Below are 18,372 nucleotides of genomic sequence, written 5' to 3'. Positions count from 1 at the left end.
TTTTTGTTGAAAAAAAAAGGTTTTGTGTACTTAGGCTACTTTACTCTGATGGTTGAGGTTGATTATGTGGCAAAATGAAAGCTCTATGGAATCTCTTACATTAGGGTCGTGTTTGGTATAAAGGAGAGAAATATAGTCAATGAAAGGGTAGATATAGGTAAGAAAGAAAGTGATGAGGGAGATAGAGAGATGAATTTGTCCTATATTTATTCTCTCTGTTTTTGTATGGTTTTGGCCATTTGGATTGGGTATGCCATTAAATTGGTCTCGACTCTGGCAGTTTACGGCTGCATGCTGAAGAAGTAAATAATAGGATTAGCAACAACTAATGAATGGGAAGTGCTTGAAGTAATAGTAGGAGTGCAAGAAGTTTGATACTGAATAAAAAGGAATGGGGTTCTTGCAAACCCATACCCATGACCCAGCTATGTCCATGCCCTGGCCCAAAATGAGGGATACGTTATATGATGATTTGATTTAAACTTATTTGTTGAAATAAATATTTATTTTAAGTAAGTAATTATTTATTTACTTTTAGTATGTTCGGTTAAACTATTTTTATTTTAAAAAAGTATTTTTCTGTTTATTTTAAGGAATAAATCATATTTTTTTTAAAAAAAAAATACTTATATAGAAATCATTTGGTTTAAAGTTTTTTTTTTTTTTAGTTTAAACAAACTCGTCCATTAAATGTACGAAACATTTTATTTATTAGTTGACCCAACCTTCAGTAGTAAGGCAAAAATAGCAAAATAAACGTTATATGATAAAACCTGATTAGGATCACGATCATGGGGAGTAAAGGTTTTCTAAATTTATAAGTACTTTCGAAATATTTTTTTATTTAGAAATATTTTCAAAATAATGCCAAAAATAAAAAAACAAAAAAAATGTTACGTTTTCTTGAAAATGAAAACGGGCTCGGTTGAAAATTGAAAAGAAATTAATTAGTCATTCAAAACGTAAACATGTACCTAATTAATTAGTTATTCAAAATCTAAATATACACCATTTGATTCCCGAGTGTATTAATTTTACTCGGATTTTAATTATACATTTACGATGAAAAAAGATTACAGTAACATGAAGATTAATTGTGTGTTTAAAAAATAAAAAAAATGTCTCTAATGTTGCTTTCATATATCCTAAGAGGTGAAAAAATTATTTATTATAATTTCTTTTTCATTAAAATAAATTGACCCGAGAATGAGAGATTCTTAAAAATATGTATTTTAGGTAAAAAAAAATTATTTCTTACCAATAAAAAATAATATTTATCTAATATATATCAACATATAATTAAATAAAAAAAAATACTGATGAGATGAAACGTTACTTGTATTCCTGAAGCGTAGTTTTGCGTCTGGGACAGAAGGGTTGGGTTTTGGAATAATGGAATAGTATTAAACACGCCAACATTTATTTCATCTTCAGACCCTGCAAATAACCACTTTTCCTCCAATCCCCTTTCTACACCTGTTCACTACGGAAAAGATATTTCACGTGATGCTCCCCTCCCACGTCACCACAAAGTGGACCCCACTCCTCTCCCTCCTCCTCCTCCTCCTCCTCTGTCTTCTTTTCTGCACCTGACCCGTCGTTTTCAGAGCCACTCTCATTCCTACTTATACTACAATACTCTTCCTCACTACACTGTTTTTTCTTCACTACTACTAACCATGCCCTCGTCTTATGCCTCGCCCTGTGTCCCTCCACGACTCCGCCGTGGCGCTAGACCACGTGGCGGTGGCCGTGGTGGTTTTTCTCGCCCCCGCGATCCCTCTTCCCGGCTCCTCCCTGCAGACGAAGCACGAAACGGTGACGCTATTAACTTCGAGGCGTACGAGTCTGTACCGGTGGAGGCTAGTGGGAAGGACGTGCCTGCGCCGGTGAACACCTTCAATGAAGCGGACTTGGACGAAGGCTTGAAGAGGAACATCGAGCGTTGCAAGTACGTGAAGCCCACGCCAGTTCAGCGCCACGCGATTCCCATCGTGAGTGCGGGACGCGACCTTATGGCGTGCGCACAGACTGGTTCGGGCAAAACGGCTGCGTTTTGCTTCCCCATTATATCTGGGATTTTGAAGGGTCGTTATCGTTCTGGGTTTTCATCAATTCCATCTCCTGGTGCCGCTATTGCATACCCCGCCGCACTTATTCTTTCTCCTACCAGGGAGTTATCATGCCAGGTTTATTTATATACTTATTTCTGCTCTCTGTCTTTTTGTTTTATGCTGTTAGTTTCTTTTTCTTTTTTAAATAAATTCAAAACTGGTTGAATATTTATTTATGATATTTCTTAGATACGCGACGAAGCCAATAAATTCGCGTATCAAACTGGAGTGAAGGTTGTGGTTGCCTATGGTGGGGCTCCTATTACTCAGCAGGTGTGTGCTTTCCATTACATAGGCCCTTCTAGAAAGTGGATGTTCTATTATCTTTATTTTTTTTTTCTTTAACTTGGTTGCTTTTAAGTTCTAACTTTTCAAAAATGGAGACAGCTGCGCCTTTTGAAGAAAGGTGTTGATATATTGGTTGCGACTCCTGGGCGTTTGGTGGATATTATTGAAAGAGAAAGGGTTTCGTTGACAAAGATAAAGTATCTTGCTTTGGATGAGGCTGATCGTATGTTGGACATGGGTTTTGAGCATCAAATACGTAAGATTGTGGAGCAAATGCATATGCCCCCGCCAGGTATTAGACAGACATTGTTGTTTAGTGCCACGTTTCCTAATGGTATACAGGTAAATTACGTAGTTCATTGCCCATGCTTTAGTTAATATTTGCTTATAATAGTAATAATAATAATGTTTTCTATATGCTTTAATACTGTTTTTTTTTTTTGTTATGAATTACCTCCTTTTGATGTATTGTTTCATTGGTGATGCAGAAGCTAGCATCGGACTTTTTATCCAACTACATATTCCTGTCTGTTGGAAGGGTTGGATCGAGTACTGAACTGATTGTGCAGAAGATTGAGCCTGTACAGGATATGGACAAAAGGGACCATCTTATTAAACATCTACGACGTCAAAGTGTGCATGGGTTCAATGGGAAGGTACGAAGTGTTTGTTTTTGCTCCATTGACAATTGTTTCTTAAGTGTTGTTTGTTGGATACTTGATTTTGTGTAGCTCTCTGTCTTCTGCAATGCAGCATGCTTTGACTCTTGTATTTGTTGAAACTAAGAGAGGAGCGGATGTTTTGGAAGGTTGGTTGTTGAGAAGTGGCTTTTCAGCTGTTGCCATACATGGTGACAAAGTTCAAATGGTTTGCATGTTTTACCTTCCATTTATTTCTTCTTTTGTTATTCGTGTTCCTTCTTCGCTTATGCCTTATCGCTATAGGTTTATCTTTATTGCTTAGGTACACTTTTATGTATTCCTTCCTTTTTTAGTCCCTCCATTAATGCTAGCTAAATACACTAACACTCCTTACATTACATTGACTCGCTCGTACCCAAGTAACAAAAAATATATCAGTGTACCCTTTATTTTAGGGGGTTGCTGTATACCTTAAAGAAGTAGAGGGGTCATGTGTATTCCCAAGAAACGTTGATGGGTGGTAGTGTAGTTTGCTCTATTGCTGCTAATGGTTTTCTGCTTTTGCACAATAATTTTATGCTGTATTTGTCCAAGTGAGAGATTTATTTTTAATTCAGTGATTCTTGTTACATTGTATGTTTAGGAAAGGGAACGGGCTTTAAGATCCTTCAAATCTGGTGTGACTCCCATTTTGGTTGCAACTGATGTTGCTTCACGGGGTTTGGATATCCCGCATGTGGCTCATGTTATAAACTTTGACTTGCCCAGAGACATTGATAACTACGTACATAGAATTGGAAGAACAGGCCGTGCAGGCAAATCTGGTTTAGCTACTGCCTTCTTCAGCGATAAGAATAGCCCTATTGCAAAGTCGCTTATAGGACTCTTGCAGGAAGCAAATCAAGAAGTTCCATCTTGGCTCAACCAATATGCAGAGGGTTCATCATCTGGTGGGGGTAGTCAAGGCTATGGAGCTCAGCGTTACAGCAGTGGTGGGAGTTATGGTGGTCGTGATTTCCGAAATGTTATTGAAGCAGAGGTGGAGAATAACAACTGTTACAGTACAAATGTCAATGCAGATCATGCTGTAGAGTCTTATTACACTGCTGATGATGCCTCCTATGACATCCAAAACTCCAACATAGATTCCTCTTTTGACACTTTGAATATTGCATCTGCGGGCAGTTATAATCACACTGATTTTTGTGAGTTGAATGGAGCTGGTAGGGTTGAAGAAGATGGGCCTCTTGGTTATGCATCTATTGTTGCCACTGGATGGGACTAGACTTGTATAGTTGTTCGCTGCATCTTTTTTGCTTTAGCGGGGTACCCTACTTTATATATGTATATATACTGGCCTAATAGTAATTTTGGAGGGAAATTGCTAGTCTTTTAAGTAGTAAACATTTGTATGTTTTACACTATGCTGGATTTTATTTTGCCCGTGTCTCTACTGGTTCTATGGCTACTACGATGATATTTTTTTTTTGATGTACTGTGTTTATGTTTTTTGTTAATTTAGATCTTTTTAGTTACGGAATATATTGATCAACTTTTCAATCTAATGTCATTTTATTGTGTAACTATGACTAAGGATGTTTCTGAATTTGATCGGATTTACTTTGAAGATAATTATTTTTTTTACGCAATTTGAATTTTTTGTTAGAGAATTATAAAATTCAATCACTTAATTTGGTTTTATATTTAAATTAAATTAATTAAATTTAAAGTGACTTTGATAAATTTTTACTATTTTGGATAAAGCATTAAATTAAATAAATGGTAAAATAATGGCTAAGTCACACTTTTAGTCATTTTCCTTCTCTATTTTTTAAATGTGTGCTGATTAGATTCATTTAAAAGATGATTGTTTTTTATTTTGGAACGAACTTGTTATATAACTAGTAGAAATTAGGAGTTTTTTTTATTCTGTAGTCGGGCAGATTAAATTGAAAATGGAACAATTGTGTTAGTTTGTGGGATGGAAAAAACATGAAGCACAAAGAGAATGAACAGTTACGTTCTCATCACTTACTTTTTGTGTACGCGTTCTTTTTTTTTCCCATTTATTCATTTAATTTCCCATTTTATTCTTTAATTGATGATGCATATATTGCAGTTGCAGAATATTTCAGGAGCCAAAATATATATAAAAAAATATGTACACGAAAAGAAAATATCTCTTTTATATATTATTATAGATTCAACACTCATAATTTCTACCTATAAGATTCAATTGATATAGGTGATGATAGTGTGTAAAGTGAGTTTAATGAACAATGGAAAAATTGATAAATTTAATATTATTTTCCAGTTAGTAGCTTTATTTCTTACACCTTTTACAAAAAAGGTTTATTTTTTATAATGTAGGCTTTTCTTTTGTTAGAACAACAGAATTTGTTAGTTTGTGTAGGTAAATCATATAGAGCAAAATTTGTGTCTTAAATTAGTGAAAAAATGGATCAAAATCATGTCCCAAGTTTAAAAGAAAATGAATCAAAGTAAATCTTTAAAATAAGATTAAGAAAAGTATAATAAAAATAAACATCGATAAAAATTAAAAATTAAATTTGCACTTAGATAATTTTAGTTATATATTTTAAATTAGTTATCAGGAAATAATAATTAATTTAATATACTTTATATAAGTATAAATTGAGACAATTTTATAATTTTAAGAAGAGTTTGTGTAATATATCCCGATAAAAATAAGGTTAAACAACCATATTAAAGATGATTGGTGCAATTCATTTCCACAACCAATCACGTTATTTTCACCTTAGTCCATAGCTTCTGATTTTCACGTCGGTTATGCACTTATTGACCTCTCGGAAACATGGTCTTCGGTTATCGCGCGATCTTTCAATATTGCAACAGATACAACTCTCTTACAACTTGTGTATTCTCAGCCAAGACCAAAGACAAAATATGAAAGACAATTGATTGTAAAATAAATCAGAGTCAGTAATCAATACAACTTTAAAGAAACACCCTGGTTATTTTCCCACTAATAATAATAATAATAAAAAAAAAACACCCTAGTTGAAATGGCCAAATATGCAAGGAAAAGCAAAATCTGCAAAACCAAAAATTAGCTCGACAAATTAGTTCCCTTTTCCTAACCACAAAACAATGCCAATAAATCCCATGCAAAGAATCTGCAGTCATCCACTTGTTATTAATCTTGTTCATTTTCAACAAGTACCCTCTTGCAAGCTTCGTAGCACATGAAAGAAATCCCAGCAGCAGGAACCAATTTTAAGCAACTTAGTCACAAGCCTCTATACAAGCCACCAACTCCCTCCTTTTCAAGTATACTCACAAGGGCATGAAGCAAGTTCCTATATTGTCTTCCATTTAGTGCCCCAGCTTGCATATGCTCACAAGCCACCTCAAGTGGAAATGTTGCACTGCTCGAAATTGCACCAGCAGCTGATCCAATTAGAAGAGTCATCACATTCCCAATCTCTTACTTTTTGAAAGCTTTCTTGTAAGCTTTTCTAAGTGTGTCATAAGCAAGGTAGTTTGCGGCAGCATAAGGGACTACACCAATTAGACTAGAGGTGAGGCCTCTGTATAATTCTGCAGGACCTTCCTCTTGAATAATTCTCACGAATGCGTCAAGTAAGTTCTTGTACACCCCTCTCTGCAATTTGAGTAGTGGCATGAATTTACATCAATTGGAGCATAAATGAGAGCAAGATCACTAGAGCTCTATGAGCCATACCTGAACAGTAAGGCGAGTTTTGAGTAGTTCAAGAGGTATGTACATAGGGTTGAGCTAACACCAGCAACAGCACCTGCAATTGATTAGGGGGGAATTGGGATTTTTGGCTGCTCTCCAGGTTTCGGAGATAGTTGCTTCTTGACAGTGTCATATGCAAATAACTGCATGTTCCACCTAATGTCATTAACCAATGAAATGAAGTTTTAGGCTACAAAATGAAATGATTGACCCCTAGTTTAACAAGTGGTAATGATAATTATACTATCTGTCAGTCAGCCAACATTGAAGTACAAAAGTGATGAATAATATGCAAAATATGCACCCATATGCTAAATATGTATATCAATAACCAATCAGATATTTAGAGAAAGAAAAGGAAAATTCCGAAGCAGCAGGGTATACAGGAACAGGAACTTTAATTATTTCAGAAATTAAAGTGATGTCATCTTCAGTGTGTTAAACCATAGGTCCATAACAGTCCATGTTCATTCCAGCAAACTAGGCCATAATTTGATCTTTCATGGATAAGAAACCAAATAATCAAGTCATTCCAAATAATGGAAATGTGAGATAAAGAATTTAGTGACATCAGTTATCCAAAAACTCCCATTTATGATGATATCTAGTATTAAAAAGCATCATGTCTACTCACCTCAATGGCCTTGCTTGCGCAACTCCGATGATGTTCATAGAATTGCCTCTGAACCAGCCCTTCCATCCATCGTTCTCCATAATAGATTGAAACACTTGAATTGTACTATGTCCACAGCTCCCCACCATCAAATGGGTCCTTATGGTCTCCAACGGTGCCACTGATGTTCTTGACACTGCACCAGCAATTGCCCACTCATCAACCTCAATGATGGATTCCAATCTTAAACTTTAATTTAAACCCCTTCATCTTTTTTCCCTTCTTCATGCCATGGCCTTCCTCATCAACTTCAACTGCCTCACCACTCAATACCCTTGAAACCCCGTGCTGCTTCAAAGACCCGTTTCAGGCATTAAAACATATTTCGTGGAAGAATTAATCAATGGAGGTTTGGTGCCGCTGTCTCTAGTAGTAGCAGTTGGAGGATTTGGTGAAATCCCAAAACCAAATCCTGCTTGACCAACGCCTGCAAATAAACTAGTTGGACGAACTTTACTCTCAAGTGAATACCGTCCCAACTTGATTCCAGAACTACATATTGCTACATCATCATTTCCAGATTCAACACCTTGCACTTGCAACCTACCTCTACCCATGAATACCAAGTTTTCAATACCAATATACGAAGTTGCTTCTCTGTTTAAAATTGAAGCTTTGGAAGTTTTATAAGGATGGAGATGGTTAAGATGAAACGGGCATGTAAGAATATGCAAATTTAGGAGATGAAATAAACTAAATTAGCTGAAAACGAATAATTCAACGGGAACAACGAAGACCAAACCAAATGTAAAGTTGAGAATTTTTGTTGGGTGGAGAATTTTGATGAAGAACACAAGCTAGAAACTCTATTCTTTCTCTGCCTCAGCAAAGAAGACAACACAACGAAGGGAAGAGAGGAAGAGATGGTGTAATTTGCAGTGCTACTATGCCTAACTCGGATGAGTGACAGAGCCAAAGCAAATTCTGATTTATATTTTTTGTTGAATAAACTCTAAATAAACTTGTTAAATTCTCGAATTTATTATGAGTCAACCAGATAGTAAGTTAAAAAAATTAGATCAAAATATAAATTATTTTTATTATTTTCTATTTAGTATTCAATATACCTTCATTTAACATGTTATTCTCAAATACAAACAAATCCTCAATGAGAATAATTTATCATTATTATAACCTCTATAAGATTATTTAGTAGTGATGTATTATTACTAAACTTGATTTTTTAAATATTTTGAACTTTATGATTTATTGTTTTATTTTATTATATTATTGAAATATTTAATTAATATATTATTTAGAGATATTTTGCTATTATTTTCATATGAAATAAACTCTTACAAGTCTACGAATTGAATCTACAAATTGAGTTTATAAAACTCTCACGAGTATGCATAAACTCTCAAGTTTAATAACCTTATACGTGACATATATTTAGGCATTGATTTCATAAATTAAAAGTACTTTTTTAAAAAAATTGTCAATTAATAGAGCTGAATTAATCATAGATGGTAAATAAAAAAAGGATGGCGATTGATACATGAAATTATCGTCTACAAAAATTGAAACCAGTAAACAGAGTTTCCAAGAACTCTACAAAACTTTTTCTTATAAAATCTAAACTATTTTCCTTTCGCCTTGCCTTTCTTGGAGCTTCCCTTTTTAAAAGACTTTTTCTGAGTTTTCAATTTCTTGTCAGTAGTTGCTGAAGCCTTTCCTTTCTCGCTCCTTCGTTTCTTCTCTTTCTTCACATTGTGCATCGTGACAGCCTAGAATACAGAGATCAATTTTGACAAAAAAAAAAAGTTAATAAAAACTAGTATATTTGAGAAATCCAAGTCATTACTACTATAGGACTCTAATGCAAGTACCTTTTCAACGTTGAGTATGTTATGAGAATTCTTGGAGATGATCTTGTTCAATATTTTTTCAGTTTGCTCCCTCTCCAGGGATCCTATCCCGGTTCCTTCCACCACTGGCAGGAACTAGATGAAAACAAAACAAAAGAAGTTGATTAGCCAATTTAGTTAAAAATTGGGTGCTTCTATATATAATAATTTACACGGACAAGAGAAACATATATCAGCGAGAGCACAGCGCACAACCTTCCGATATTTTCCTTCATGTTTCTGAGGCTTTTCACCTGCCAATTTCTTGTCAAACTTTCCCCCACTGGCTGTTGCAGTTGCTGCAATTCCTGCTACATTACCTAGTTCATCCTTTGTAACTTTCTTGGGCGCTGCTTGAGTTCCTGTTATAGGCAAAGCTGTAGCAGCCAACTGAACATGGCTGCATTATAATTTGTTCAGATTTCATTACAAGAGAGAATGTAGCATGAATATTTGCAATGGGTAGCAAAATAAAAGATATATATATCGAATAAATAAATTAATTAATTAAACACTAGTTCAAAACCCTCAAACAAACTAGGCAAAGTTGGCACTATTTTTTGAGAGGCATCTACATCCATTATTAGACACGAGAAAGGCTCCATTCTAGAATTCAGACCTAATAAAACACTATTTTTTGAGAGGCGGTTGCCTTTAGATTATTTAGTCCTCCGAAAGTTGGGGACATTACCAAATGTGAGGAAGGACAGAGATAAACAATCAAATGAAGTTGAGGTGTCACCAATAACAAGGATAAGATTGTCCATTGAGAATATTGCATATCAGTAACCAAAAGTAAATATGGCTTTGGAGTAATAAATAAAAAGCAGTATTGACCCAAGACAAAAGCATAAAAAGGATATGCATATCTCATTAGGTTTTTGTTAAGTTCAGCAGAAGCAACTTCAGTAGAGTCCTCTAGAAAAGAAAGTAGGCAATGGCCCAAGGTGAGATATATGACTCCAATGGCAAAATAAAAGGCTAAGGTCTGACCCCGTCTCTATTGATTTCATTCAGGAATACAGTCAATGATCCACAAAATAAGCACAGCTAAAAGCCAATGATGAATATTCTGATGAACAGAAACAAATAGGATCCCATGCTGCAAAAGCTTCAAGGTTAATTGGAAAAAAAGGTACTTGACAAACCTTGGTAAAGCACCAAATTTTGCAGCTTCTTTCAAGTTCTGTAATCGATTTTTCTCCTGTTTTTCAATTCTATTCTTCTTATTTTCTTTCCTTTTGGCAAAAGGATCCTCTTCTGGATCTGCAAAAATGTTCACACCATCCATTATTGATACGCCATACTAATAGCTGTGATTACTGTACAAAAGTACCCCCAGAAAAATATGAATTACAAGTATACACTCATGAAAAGATGGAAATGTTCAAATAAGTCAGAAAAATAATAATAACATCAGCCATAATAGGTTTACATAACATTTATATATGATCTGAAATAACTTTATCCAGATTATCACATGCAAGAATCTTCATATCCAAAATAACAATGTGCCCCAAAATTCCAAATTTTTATTCCAAATTCCAAATTCCAAATTCCAAAATAACATGCTCTTGGAAACCCACAAGGCCAACTATATGTTATGATTAAGCATTGAGCATGCCCTCTGATATATCTAAATGTTTCCATTTTATATGGATCTTCAAAAGAGTCAATTCTAAATAGGATTCCTTTCAATCAGTACTGTTGAGTATACAAGTCTACGAAGAATTGGCCTATGTTAAAGTTTTATCCTATTCCTAACATGCGTAGTAGTTCTGTTGGTTCCCTACAGTGCAACTCAAAGAAGAGGGTCTACACCTTATACATGGGCATCAAGAGAAACATAATAGCAGTTCGTGAAGAAAGGCATGTTCAATCACTTACCATCAGTTGGTTTTGCCTCAATGATAGGTATAGCTTCTTCATCATTTGCACGATCATACCCATGTCTGCGTTTCCAGGTTCCAGACTGCTCGTCATATACAATTTTGTCTTTCTTCCGTTTCTGTATGCCTGCAAAATAACACAGGATTAAGATTCAGGCATTGAACTTGTAAAAAAACTAAAAAACAACACTAATCCAAACACAAACTGCATAAACAGCATCGAGATTACATGCTGTAAATCATTTGAGAGTCACACGCGCAGAAGCACGAATAGACTAACCTTTCTTTTTGGCAAAAGCTTCCCATTTAGTAGGAGGCTTTGGTTTTGGCAGCTGAAAGCATCACAAAAATCGATGACCCAATGTTTAAACCGACTAGACATAGCAAAATACTAGAAGTACAGAACAAAGATAAAATGAAGACAAGTGAAAAGCTAATATCAATGCCAACACATACATAGAGGAAGAGGGTTTTATTTAGCCCTTGGAAAGTTGCAATACAATAGGGGATAAAGATTGAGATTATGCAGAGAATTTCAAGATTAAAGGAACAACTAAAAAATAATAATTTATTGAATTTAAAAGAAGAGATTGGAGTGAGGGGTTACATGTTTTTCTCTAGGCAATTTAGTGAGTGGGGGAGGCAAGGTGACAAGGGGTCCATCCAAATCTTCGGTCGATGGTAAGATAAAGAGGGCATCTGCGATAGCTTGAACCAAGTGAGTGCCTTTCAGTAAACACTGTTTGATGAGGTCCTCCCTGTGTTCAATTAACGTGAGTAAGGGCAGTGTCAAAAAACGAAAAAGAAGAAGTAGAAGAAGAAGAAGAAGGTACCTGGAAAGAGATGGTTGAGAAGGGAAGGTGTGATAGGAATCGAAAGCCATGAGGTTGCCGAGGTCCACATCAAACTTGTGCTGTTTCTCACCCTCCATCTCCATCAAACCAAACCAATAACAAACTACGGCGGCGTTGAAGGTGCTTAACGGCTTAAGGGTTTTGTGCTATGTTGCACGATAATGAAGAAAGTAACGTTGTTTCCTCGTTAGTTGTCTTTTGTTGTTGGGCTTATTTTGCACCGTTTCCTCTGCAATTTAGGGTTTCCTTCATTCGCTTACTATTAGGAGTCTTGGGTCTTTTGGGGCCTGGGTTGGCTCTTTTGTACTGTGTTGACAAAAATTTTTTTTAAAAAAAGGGTCTGTAAGTAAAGTATCTGCAATACATTTTACGTAAGAAAAAAAAAACTTTTAACTTTAATGAAAAACTTGTTTTTTATATATAAAAAATTGATTTTTTTAGTAAAGTAATTTAAAAATGATTTAAATTTAAATTTAATTGATAAAAATTTTGAATCCAAATTATATAAGTCGAACATTAAAAACACGTGCTTCTATGAGAGTATAATAAAAATAAAGTAGTAATTATATTTTATTGTGCTAAACCAAGATTAATTGATATCAAATATTAAATTCTTATAAAATGAAACTTTTAATATTATTTTGCCAAAAATAAATTCCATTCATGGAATAGTTGAATTCAAAATTTGCACAAAGTAGATATTAATTTTTTTATATTATTTAAATTTAATTGATACTTATTCCACTTTATTTTATCATATAATATATTGTTTAAAATACAACTAAATAATTATTAATTAATTAAATATTTAAAAATTTCTAAATTATGCAAAAAAAGAATTGTTGTTATAATATCACCTGGTTATATTATTAGATTGATAAACTTTATTTTAAAAATACTAAAAATAGTTTCTTCTTCCATTACCATAGGCATAAAGTGTTAGATACACAAACAACATTTTATAATAACTTCTAACCTCAATCCCTCTGTCCTGCAACAATTAAGAGACTCATACTTCGTTCTGGTAATACTAAAAAAAAGAAGAAGAAAAAGAAAAACAAGTTCAATCTTACCTTGAAAACGCAATGACCACTTGCACTTTGAAAATGTACGATAAGTTTTTTCTTTTTTATACTAGGAGGGTTAATGACCAAAAACAAAGTCAATGGATGTTAAACACCCCCATATTATTGATAATTTGTTGACTAAACCACACACAATATCACTAATGGAAAAACATACTTAAACACATTAAATCATATCTTGTATTTAACGAAGATAATGAAATTATGGTAAAATTCTATTATTTTTTATAGATTAAAAATAAAGGGGAGAAAAAAGAAGTAAAGAGTTAAAAGAATGATAAAGATGATGGGTGCAAAAATAAGATTTAAAGAATGATGAAGAATAGATGAAAAAAAAGTTTAAAGAATAATGGAAATCGGGTGCAAAAATAAGAGTACTTTGATAATAAAATAAAAAAATACGAAGCGGGTATACTTAATAATTAGCGGAGGTTTAAATCAAAAGTTGTATTAGGCTTAGTGGGCTTGAGCTGAAAGAAAAATCCAGCAAGGAGCATCATGCGACGACATAAAAGCCCAAAGTTTGATGTTCCTCGTAACGGCTCAGTTGTGTATTCTCGTTCTGCACGAAGGAAAAACCCTAGCTTCCGTTCGATCAACAATGGTACCATCTTTTTCTTTCTCTTTTCCCATCCAAGTCAATTTCGATTAACAGTTTAAATGTTAAATTGATTGCTGAACTAATGATCTTTCTTTCTTGTGTTCGCGTATGTGCAAACTGCAGACAGGAGAGACAGTGAACCCCAAAGCTTACCCTTTGGCCGATGCCCAACTCTCAATAACCATACTAGATCTTGTTCAACAAGCTGCCAACTACAAGCAGCTCAAAAAAGGTGCTAATGAAGGTATATAGCTATCTTTCTTTCATTTTATTATTACTTCTCACTGTTTGTGCTATAAGTAAATAATGTATTTGTTGCATTGTAGCCACTAAAACCCTGAACAGAGGTATCTCTGAATTTGTTGTCATGGCTGCTGATACTGAACCCCTTGAAATTCTTCTCCATCTTCCTCTACTCGCCGAGGATAAGGTATCTTTATTTTCTCATCACGTGCATTCTTATGAGATGTTGTTTCATTTCTGGTTATTTGCTCTAATTTGCCATTATTTGTATACATAATGTTATGTTATTTGTGTTGTAGCTTTGCCAAGTTTCTTCGTAACAATAACAGAATATAATATAATATTCTACCCACTTGCATATTTATATCCTAGTGTAGTCACACCTAATGCCACGTTTGGTCTCTCAAGTGAGATTCAGTGCTCGTGCTCACACATAACTTATTTTCCCCGTGATCTCTCACTAGGTCTCAATTCTCACGATATCTATTGTAAATTTGTTACCCACAAACAAACCAAAAACTAATGTAATGAAAATCTTAACCATTCCTGCTGATCTGTTTTAACTCGATGTTACCCAGATTTTTTTTTTCTTTTTTGTATTGGCCTATTAATCATATGAATTATTCATTTGAATTTTTTAGAATGTGCCCTACGTGTTTGTCCCTTCAAAACAAGCACTTGGGCGTGCATGTGGGGTCACCAGGCCAGTGATTGCTTGTTCTGTGACAACTAATGAAGGGAGTCAATTGAAATCTCAAATCCAGCAACTAAAGGTATGCATGCACTTTATTTTTCTTTCATGATTTGCCTGGAGCTACCAAATGCCAACTGTATTATTTATTTTCACATATTATTGAACCGTGTATTCTGAGCATTTGGTTGGTTTGCAGGATGCTATTGAGAAGCTTTTGATCTGAAAAAATCAAAATCGGTATGATGGGCTTCTTGAGCTGTGCCAATTGCTCCTTCTGAGGCTTTGACTGGACGAGCTGTTTTGGTTACCCAATAGGGTTTATGTAAACCTAAGTTGATTTTCTTTTATACCATTAAAGGTTATTTGCGAGTGGTATTTTTGTGATGAGTATGAGTGATGTCTTAAATTGAAACAGTGTATTGTTCAATGCAATTTTATGTTGGTTGTTATCTGAGAAGTGTAATAGAGTACCTGAATACTTTATCTACTCAACATACAAAATTAAAAACGTCACAATACAGTGGTGGCTGCACTGATTGCTACATGTCACTAGCAGAATATCGATCTTTGGGTCGGTGATTCCCGGTTTTTTTTATCATATAACAAATACTAATCTGCTATTTGATTGAATGATGAACACAAAGGATTCATGTTTCTTCAGAGTCCGTGAAGCACATCTTGGTTCAATACAAAAAGGGGTCATAAAAAGGCTAGGGGAAAACAAATTGAATTACACCCTTTTATGATGCTGTCTGCGATTTAGCGTCATTGCAATGTAGATGATATATTTAAAACAAATTATAACTTTTAAATGTATTTTATCATAAATTTTACTGATATATTTGTAATGTATTTTTAAAATTAACATTAATTTCCTAACTAATACTTTAGAGACATTTGTGAGTAAGAGACTCTGTACGTAGTTAAAACTTCAAAGAACACAGTTTTCATCGTAAAGTCGAGGTCTATTCTTAGCCGACTGTTTAAGGTGGGTTGTTGCCTATGCATTTTGGAGTGAAAGTCAACAAATTATTGGCAACTTTTAACAATAATAAGATTACATATTGCTCAAATTACCTACCACATGATGTCTGAATATATATAAATATGTGTGTGTTGTCTAAAAAAAGTTATATAATTATTACTTTAATACTTCAATTATCACTAGTCTGCATTTTAGTGACACAGGATGCCTTGAGTGTTACACAGGGTCTGTTTGTAGACATCCATGGGATGTTTGTTGCTTTTGCCGTGGGAATGTGAAAGTCTTATCAAGTCTATCGGTTCTTGATTTAGTGTTTCTTTCGTATTTGACTATTTGTTGTGCCCTTTATTTCGTACAAATTGTTTTTGTTTGTTACTTCATCTACAAACCAAAATCCAAATAACATATTCATTTTTCCTTTCCTGCATTCACATTTGTATCATAGATATATTTAAATTAAGTAAAACTTGACAATAAAAATATATAAGAGAAAAACATTACTTTTAAGTAATGATCAAATCATATATCTTCAGAAATAATAAATATAGTAGAAATAGTCTTAAATTTTTGGTTAAATTAATCCATAGGTTCTTGAAACATTTAATAATTTTTAATTAAGCCATTTATTTTTTAAAAATGAGTTTCTAAATTTTTATTTGTTTTTACTTAAGTCTCTATCATTAATTAACTACAAAACCTAATTAAAAATAAATAAAAGTTCAAGAATCCAATTAAAAAAATGTTAGGTAGACATAGATAATGTAAAAATTACTTTACATATAAAATTAATAATAACATAAAAATATTAAGTACACATAGATAGATAATGTGAGTATGTGTGAAAAGAATTATTCCGATTTAATCAGGAATAAAGTTACATCCAAGCATGAACCATCTGAGTGGTGATGATTCTGTTTTTGTTGTTCCATTATCAATATAGATTCTTTTAAACTGATGCGTGGGTCAGATCTAGTAAATCGCTTTAAGTCATTTGTGCTATTGAAGATCCATTCTTCTTTATTGGTGAAAGGAATGATTAGTGCATAAAATATTTGGAAGAGGAATTTTTTTTTTTTGTAATTATAGTTTTCTCTTTATCTAGTTTGAATAGAATTATTTTTTGTGAAATATAACTGTGGTCTTTTAAAAACCAATAAGTAATATCGTGTCTAAAAATGATCTTTTAAACAAAAACGTTTTATTAAGAAGTTTAAATTTTTTTTGGCTAAAATAAGTCAATATAAATATGCCTGACTAAAAATATTACTTAATTTTAAATGTTATTGAAAAAATTATTTTAAAAATTGATGACAAAAGAATCAACTCATATTTGAAAATAATTTTAAAAATTAGTTTAAAATCCAATTTTGTTTTGATGATATAAAATTACTTTTAGATACGAGATTATTGAAAATATGACAAGAGTAAAATATTGATCTGGTTCTTGAAAATTGAAATTGCGAGAGTCGGTCAATTAAAATTTAAGACATAATTTGAAATTTTTTATTATACTTTTTTGTAAGATTTCATTTAATTATTTTATACTAAAATGTTTTTATTTATTTTTTATCTATAATTGAATGTTACTAAATTCTCTCTTTTTTTTCTCCTTTTGAGAAGATAAATCGGCTACCAATAATGTTAAGGTAAATTTGAAAAAAAAAATTATAATTACATACCAAGTTAATGTTAAGACCTAAATTTAACTAATTTTCTTAATAACTATAAATCAATCAACAATGTCTTATAAATAAAAATAAAGGGAGTATAGGATATTAAAAAAATGATAAAAATAATTTTCTATATTGTATATTGTTAATCAATTTAGTATGTTTGGAATCCATTTTCTAGCGTGGATCCTAAATTCTCTTCAAGTTCATCACCTAAAGAAATACGCAAACGAGTGTCATCGTTTTTATAGGAATACACACACCAAATAATTTTGGATGTCGTATAAAAAATTAATTATTAACAAAATTAATAAATATTATATACTAATGTCATGATAATTAAAAAAAATTAACGCAACCTGCTAAAAAGACTAAACATTACAAATCTATAATTTAGATAAATATATTATTATTTTCTTAATATTATAGACTAATTTAATTGGGTCTTACAATTTCAGGGAGGTAATTTACTCATATATAACAAATATTAAGTTATTTATTCTCATTCTTAGGGTGATATTTAATTTTCTAGGGTGTTATAGTAAAATTACATTAATTTTAAGGGATTTTGTTTTTTTTAGAGGATTCTAAGGGATTTGTTAAATGCTGTTGGATAGGAGTCACATGAGTATTTATTTTTATTTTTTAATTTTTACAGAAACGTAGGAGTATTTGTTTATTCATACTTTGTTATGTATATGCACAAAACTATTGATTTTCTCGTGACTGTGATTATTTACTTTTTTTTTAAAATAAAAAATGAATTGTTAATTTTAGAAGAAAAAATATGATAAGAGGATTTAGAATTTTTTTAAATCAAACCAACTAACCTTATTTTTGTATCATAGTTTTTAAAAACCAATTTATCAAACCAAATCAATCGGTCGGACCCAAAATCAATCAGATAATTGGTTCAAGGATTACAAAAAAAAAACCAATTAAAGAAGCAGAGATCCAACAAAAAAACCGTTAAAAATAACAAAAAAATTTGGGAAAATGCCGATTCACAATGAGTCAATAAAAAATACTTAATAGAACACCAT

At 32.8% G+C, this 18,372-nt stretch overlaps 3 protein-coding genes and 1 pseudogene across 3 annotated transcripts; 2 read left to right on the top strand and 2 right to left on the bottom strand.

The window, feature by feature from the left end:
- Window positions 1–1,307: 1,307 nt before the first annotated feature.
- Window positions 1,308–4,608, top strand: LOC100817549 (DEAD-box ATP-dependent RNA helicase 52B). Its single transcript, XM_003541457.5, has 6 exons — window positions 1,308–2,189; window positions 2,304–2,387; window positions 2,502–2,744; window positions 2,891–3,058; window positions 3,156–3,269; window positions 3,687–4,608. Exons 1-6 carry the CDS (start codon window positions 1,680–1,682, stop codon window positions 4,326–4,328), a joined length of 1,761 nt encoding a protein of 586 aa, XP_003541505.1. The 5' UTR covers window positions 1,308–1,679; the 3' UTR covers window positions 4,329–4,608.
- A 1,381-nt stretch (window positions 4,609–5,989) lies between these two features.
- On the bottom strand, window positions 5,990–8,018 carry LOC100817019 (adenine nucleotide transporter BT1, chloroplastic/mitochondrial-like; annotated as a pseudogene).
- Window positions 8,019–8,935: 917 nt separating this feature from the next.
- Window positions 8,936–12,392, bottom strand: LOC100527796 (ribosome biogenesis regulatory protein homolog). Its single transcript, XM_003542637.4, has 8 exons — window positions 12,031–12,392; window positions 11,805–11,955; window positions 11,478–11,529; window positions 11,196–11,324; window positions 10,457–10,574; window positions 9,525–9,708; window positions 9,291–9,404; window positions 8,936–9,188 (listed from the first exon to the last, which is right to left on the bottom strand). Exons 1-8 carry the CDS (start codon window positions 12,132–12,134, stop codon window positions 9,042–9,044), a joined length of 999 nt encoding a protein of 332 aa, XP_003542685.1. The 5' UTR covers window positions 12,135–12,392; the 3' UTR covers window positions 8,936–9,041.
- Window positions 12,393–13,674: 1,282 nt separating this feature from the next.
- Window positions 13,675–15,177, top strand: LOC100527424 (uncharacterized). Its single transcript, NM_001248953.2, is given in 5 exon segments — window positions 13,675–13,740; window positions 13,861–13,981; window positions 14,064–14,167; window positions 14,622–14,753; window positions 14,871–15,177. Coding segments are annotated over 5 exon segments (387 nt in total). The 5' UTR covers window positions 13,675–13,737; the 3' UTR covers window positions 14,898–15,177.
- The last annotated feature ends 3,195 nt before the right edge of the window (window positions 15,178–18,372 follow it).

This window comes from Glycine max, chromosome 13 (assembly GCF_000004515.6).
Source record: "Glycine max cultivar Williams 82 chromosome 13, Glycine_max_v4.0, whole genome shotgun sequence".
NCBI lineage: Eukaryota > Viridiplantae > Streptophyta > Magnoliopsida > Fabales > Fabaceae > Glycine > Glycine max.
The sequence above is the reverse complement of the archived record's forward strand: the minus strand, read 5'-3'. Positions and strand labels throughout refer to the sequence as shown.

Coding starts and splice junctions, on each gene's coding strand:
- LOC100527796 (XM_003542637.4), bottom strand. CDS start 12,134: ATGGAGATGGAGGGTGAGAAACAGCACAAGTTTGATGTGGACCTCGGC. Junction 11,325..11,477: donor AGCTTTTGCCAAAAAGAAAG/GTTAGTCTATTC, acceptor GTTATTTTGCAG/GCATACAGAAACGGAAGAAA. Junction 10,575..11,195: donor TGAGGCAAAACCAACTGATG/GTAAGTGATTGA, acceptor ACATTTTTGCAG/ATCCAGAAGAGGATCCTTTT.
- LOC100817549 (XM_003541457.5), top strand. CDS start 1,680: ATGCCCTCGTCTTATGCCTCGCCCTGTGTCCCTCCACGACTCCGCCGT. Junction 2,190..2,303: donor CCAGGGAGTTATCATGCCAG/GTTTATTTATAT, acceptor GATATTTCTTAG/ATACGCGACGAAGCCAATAA. Junction 3,059..3,155: donor TGCATGGGTTCAATGGGAAG/GTACGAAGTGTT, acceptor TCTGCAATGCAG/CATGCTTTGACTCTTGTATT.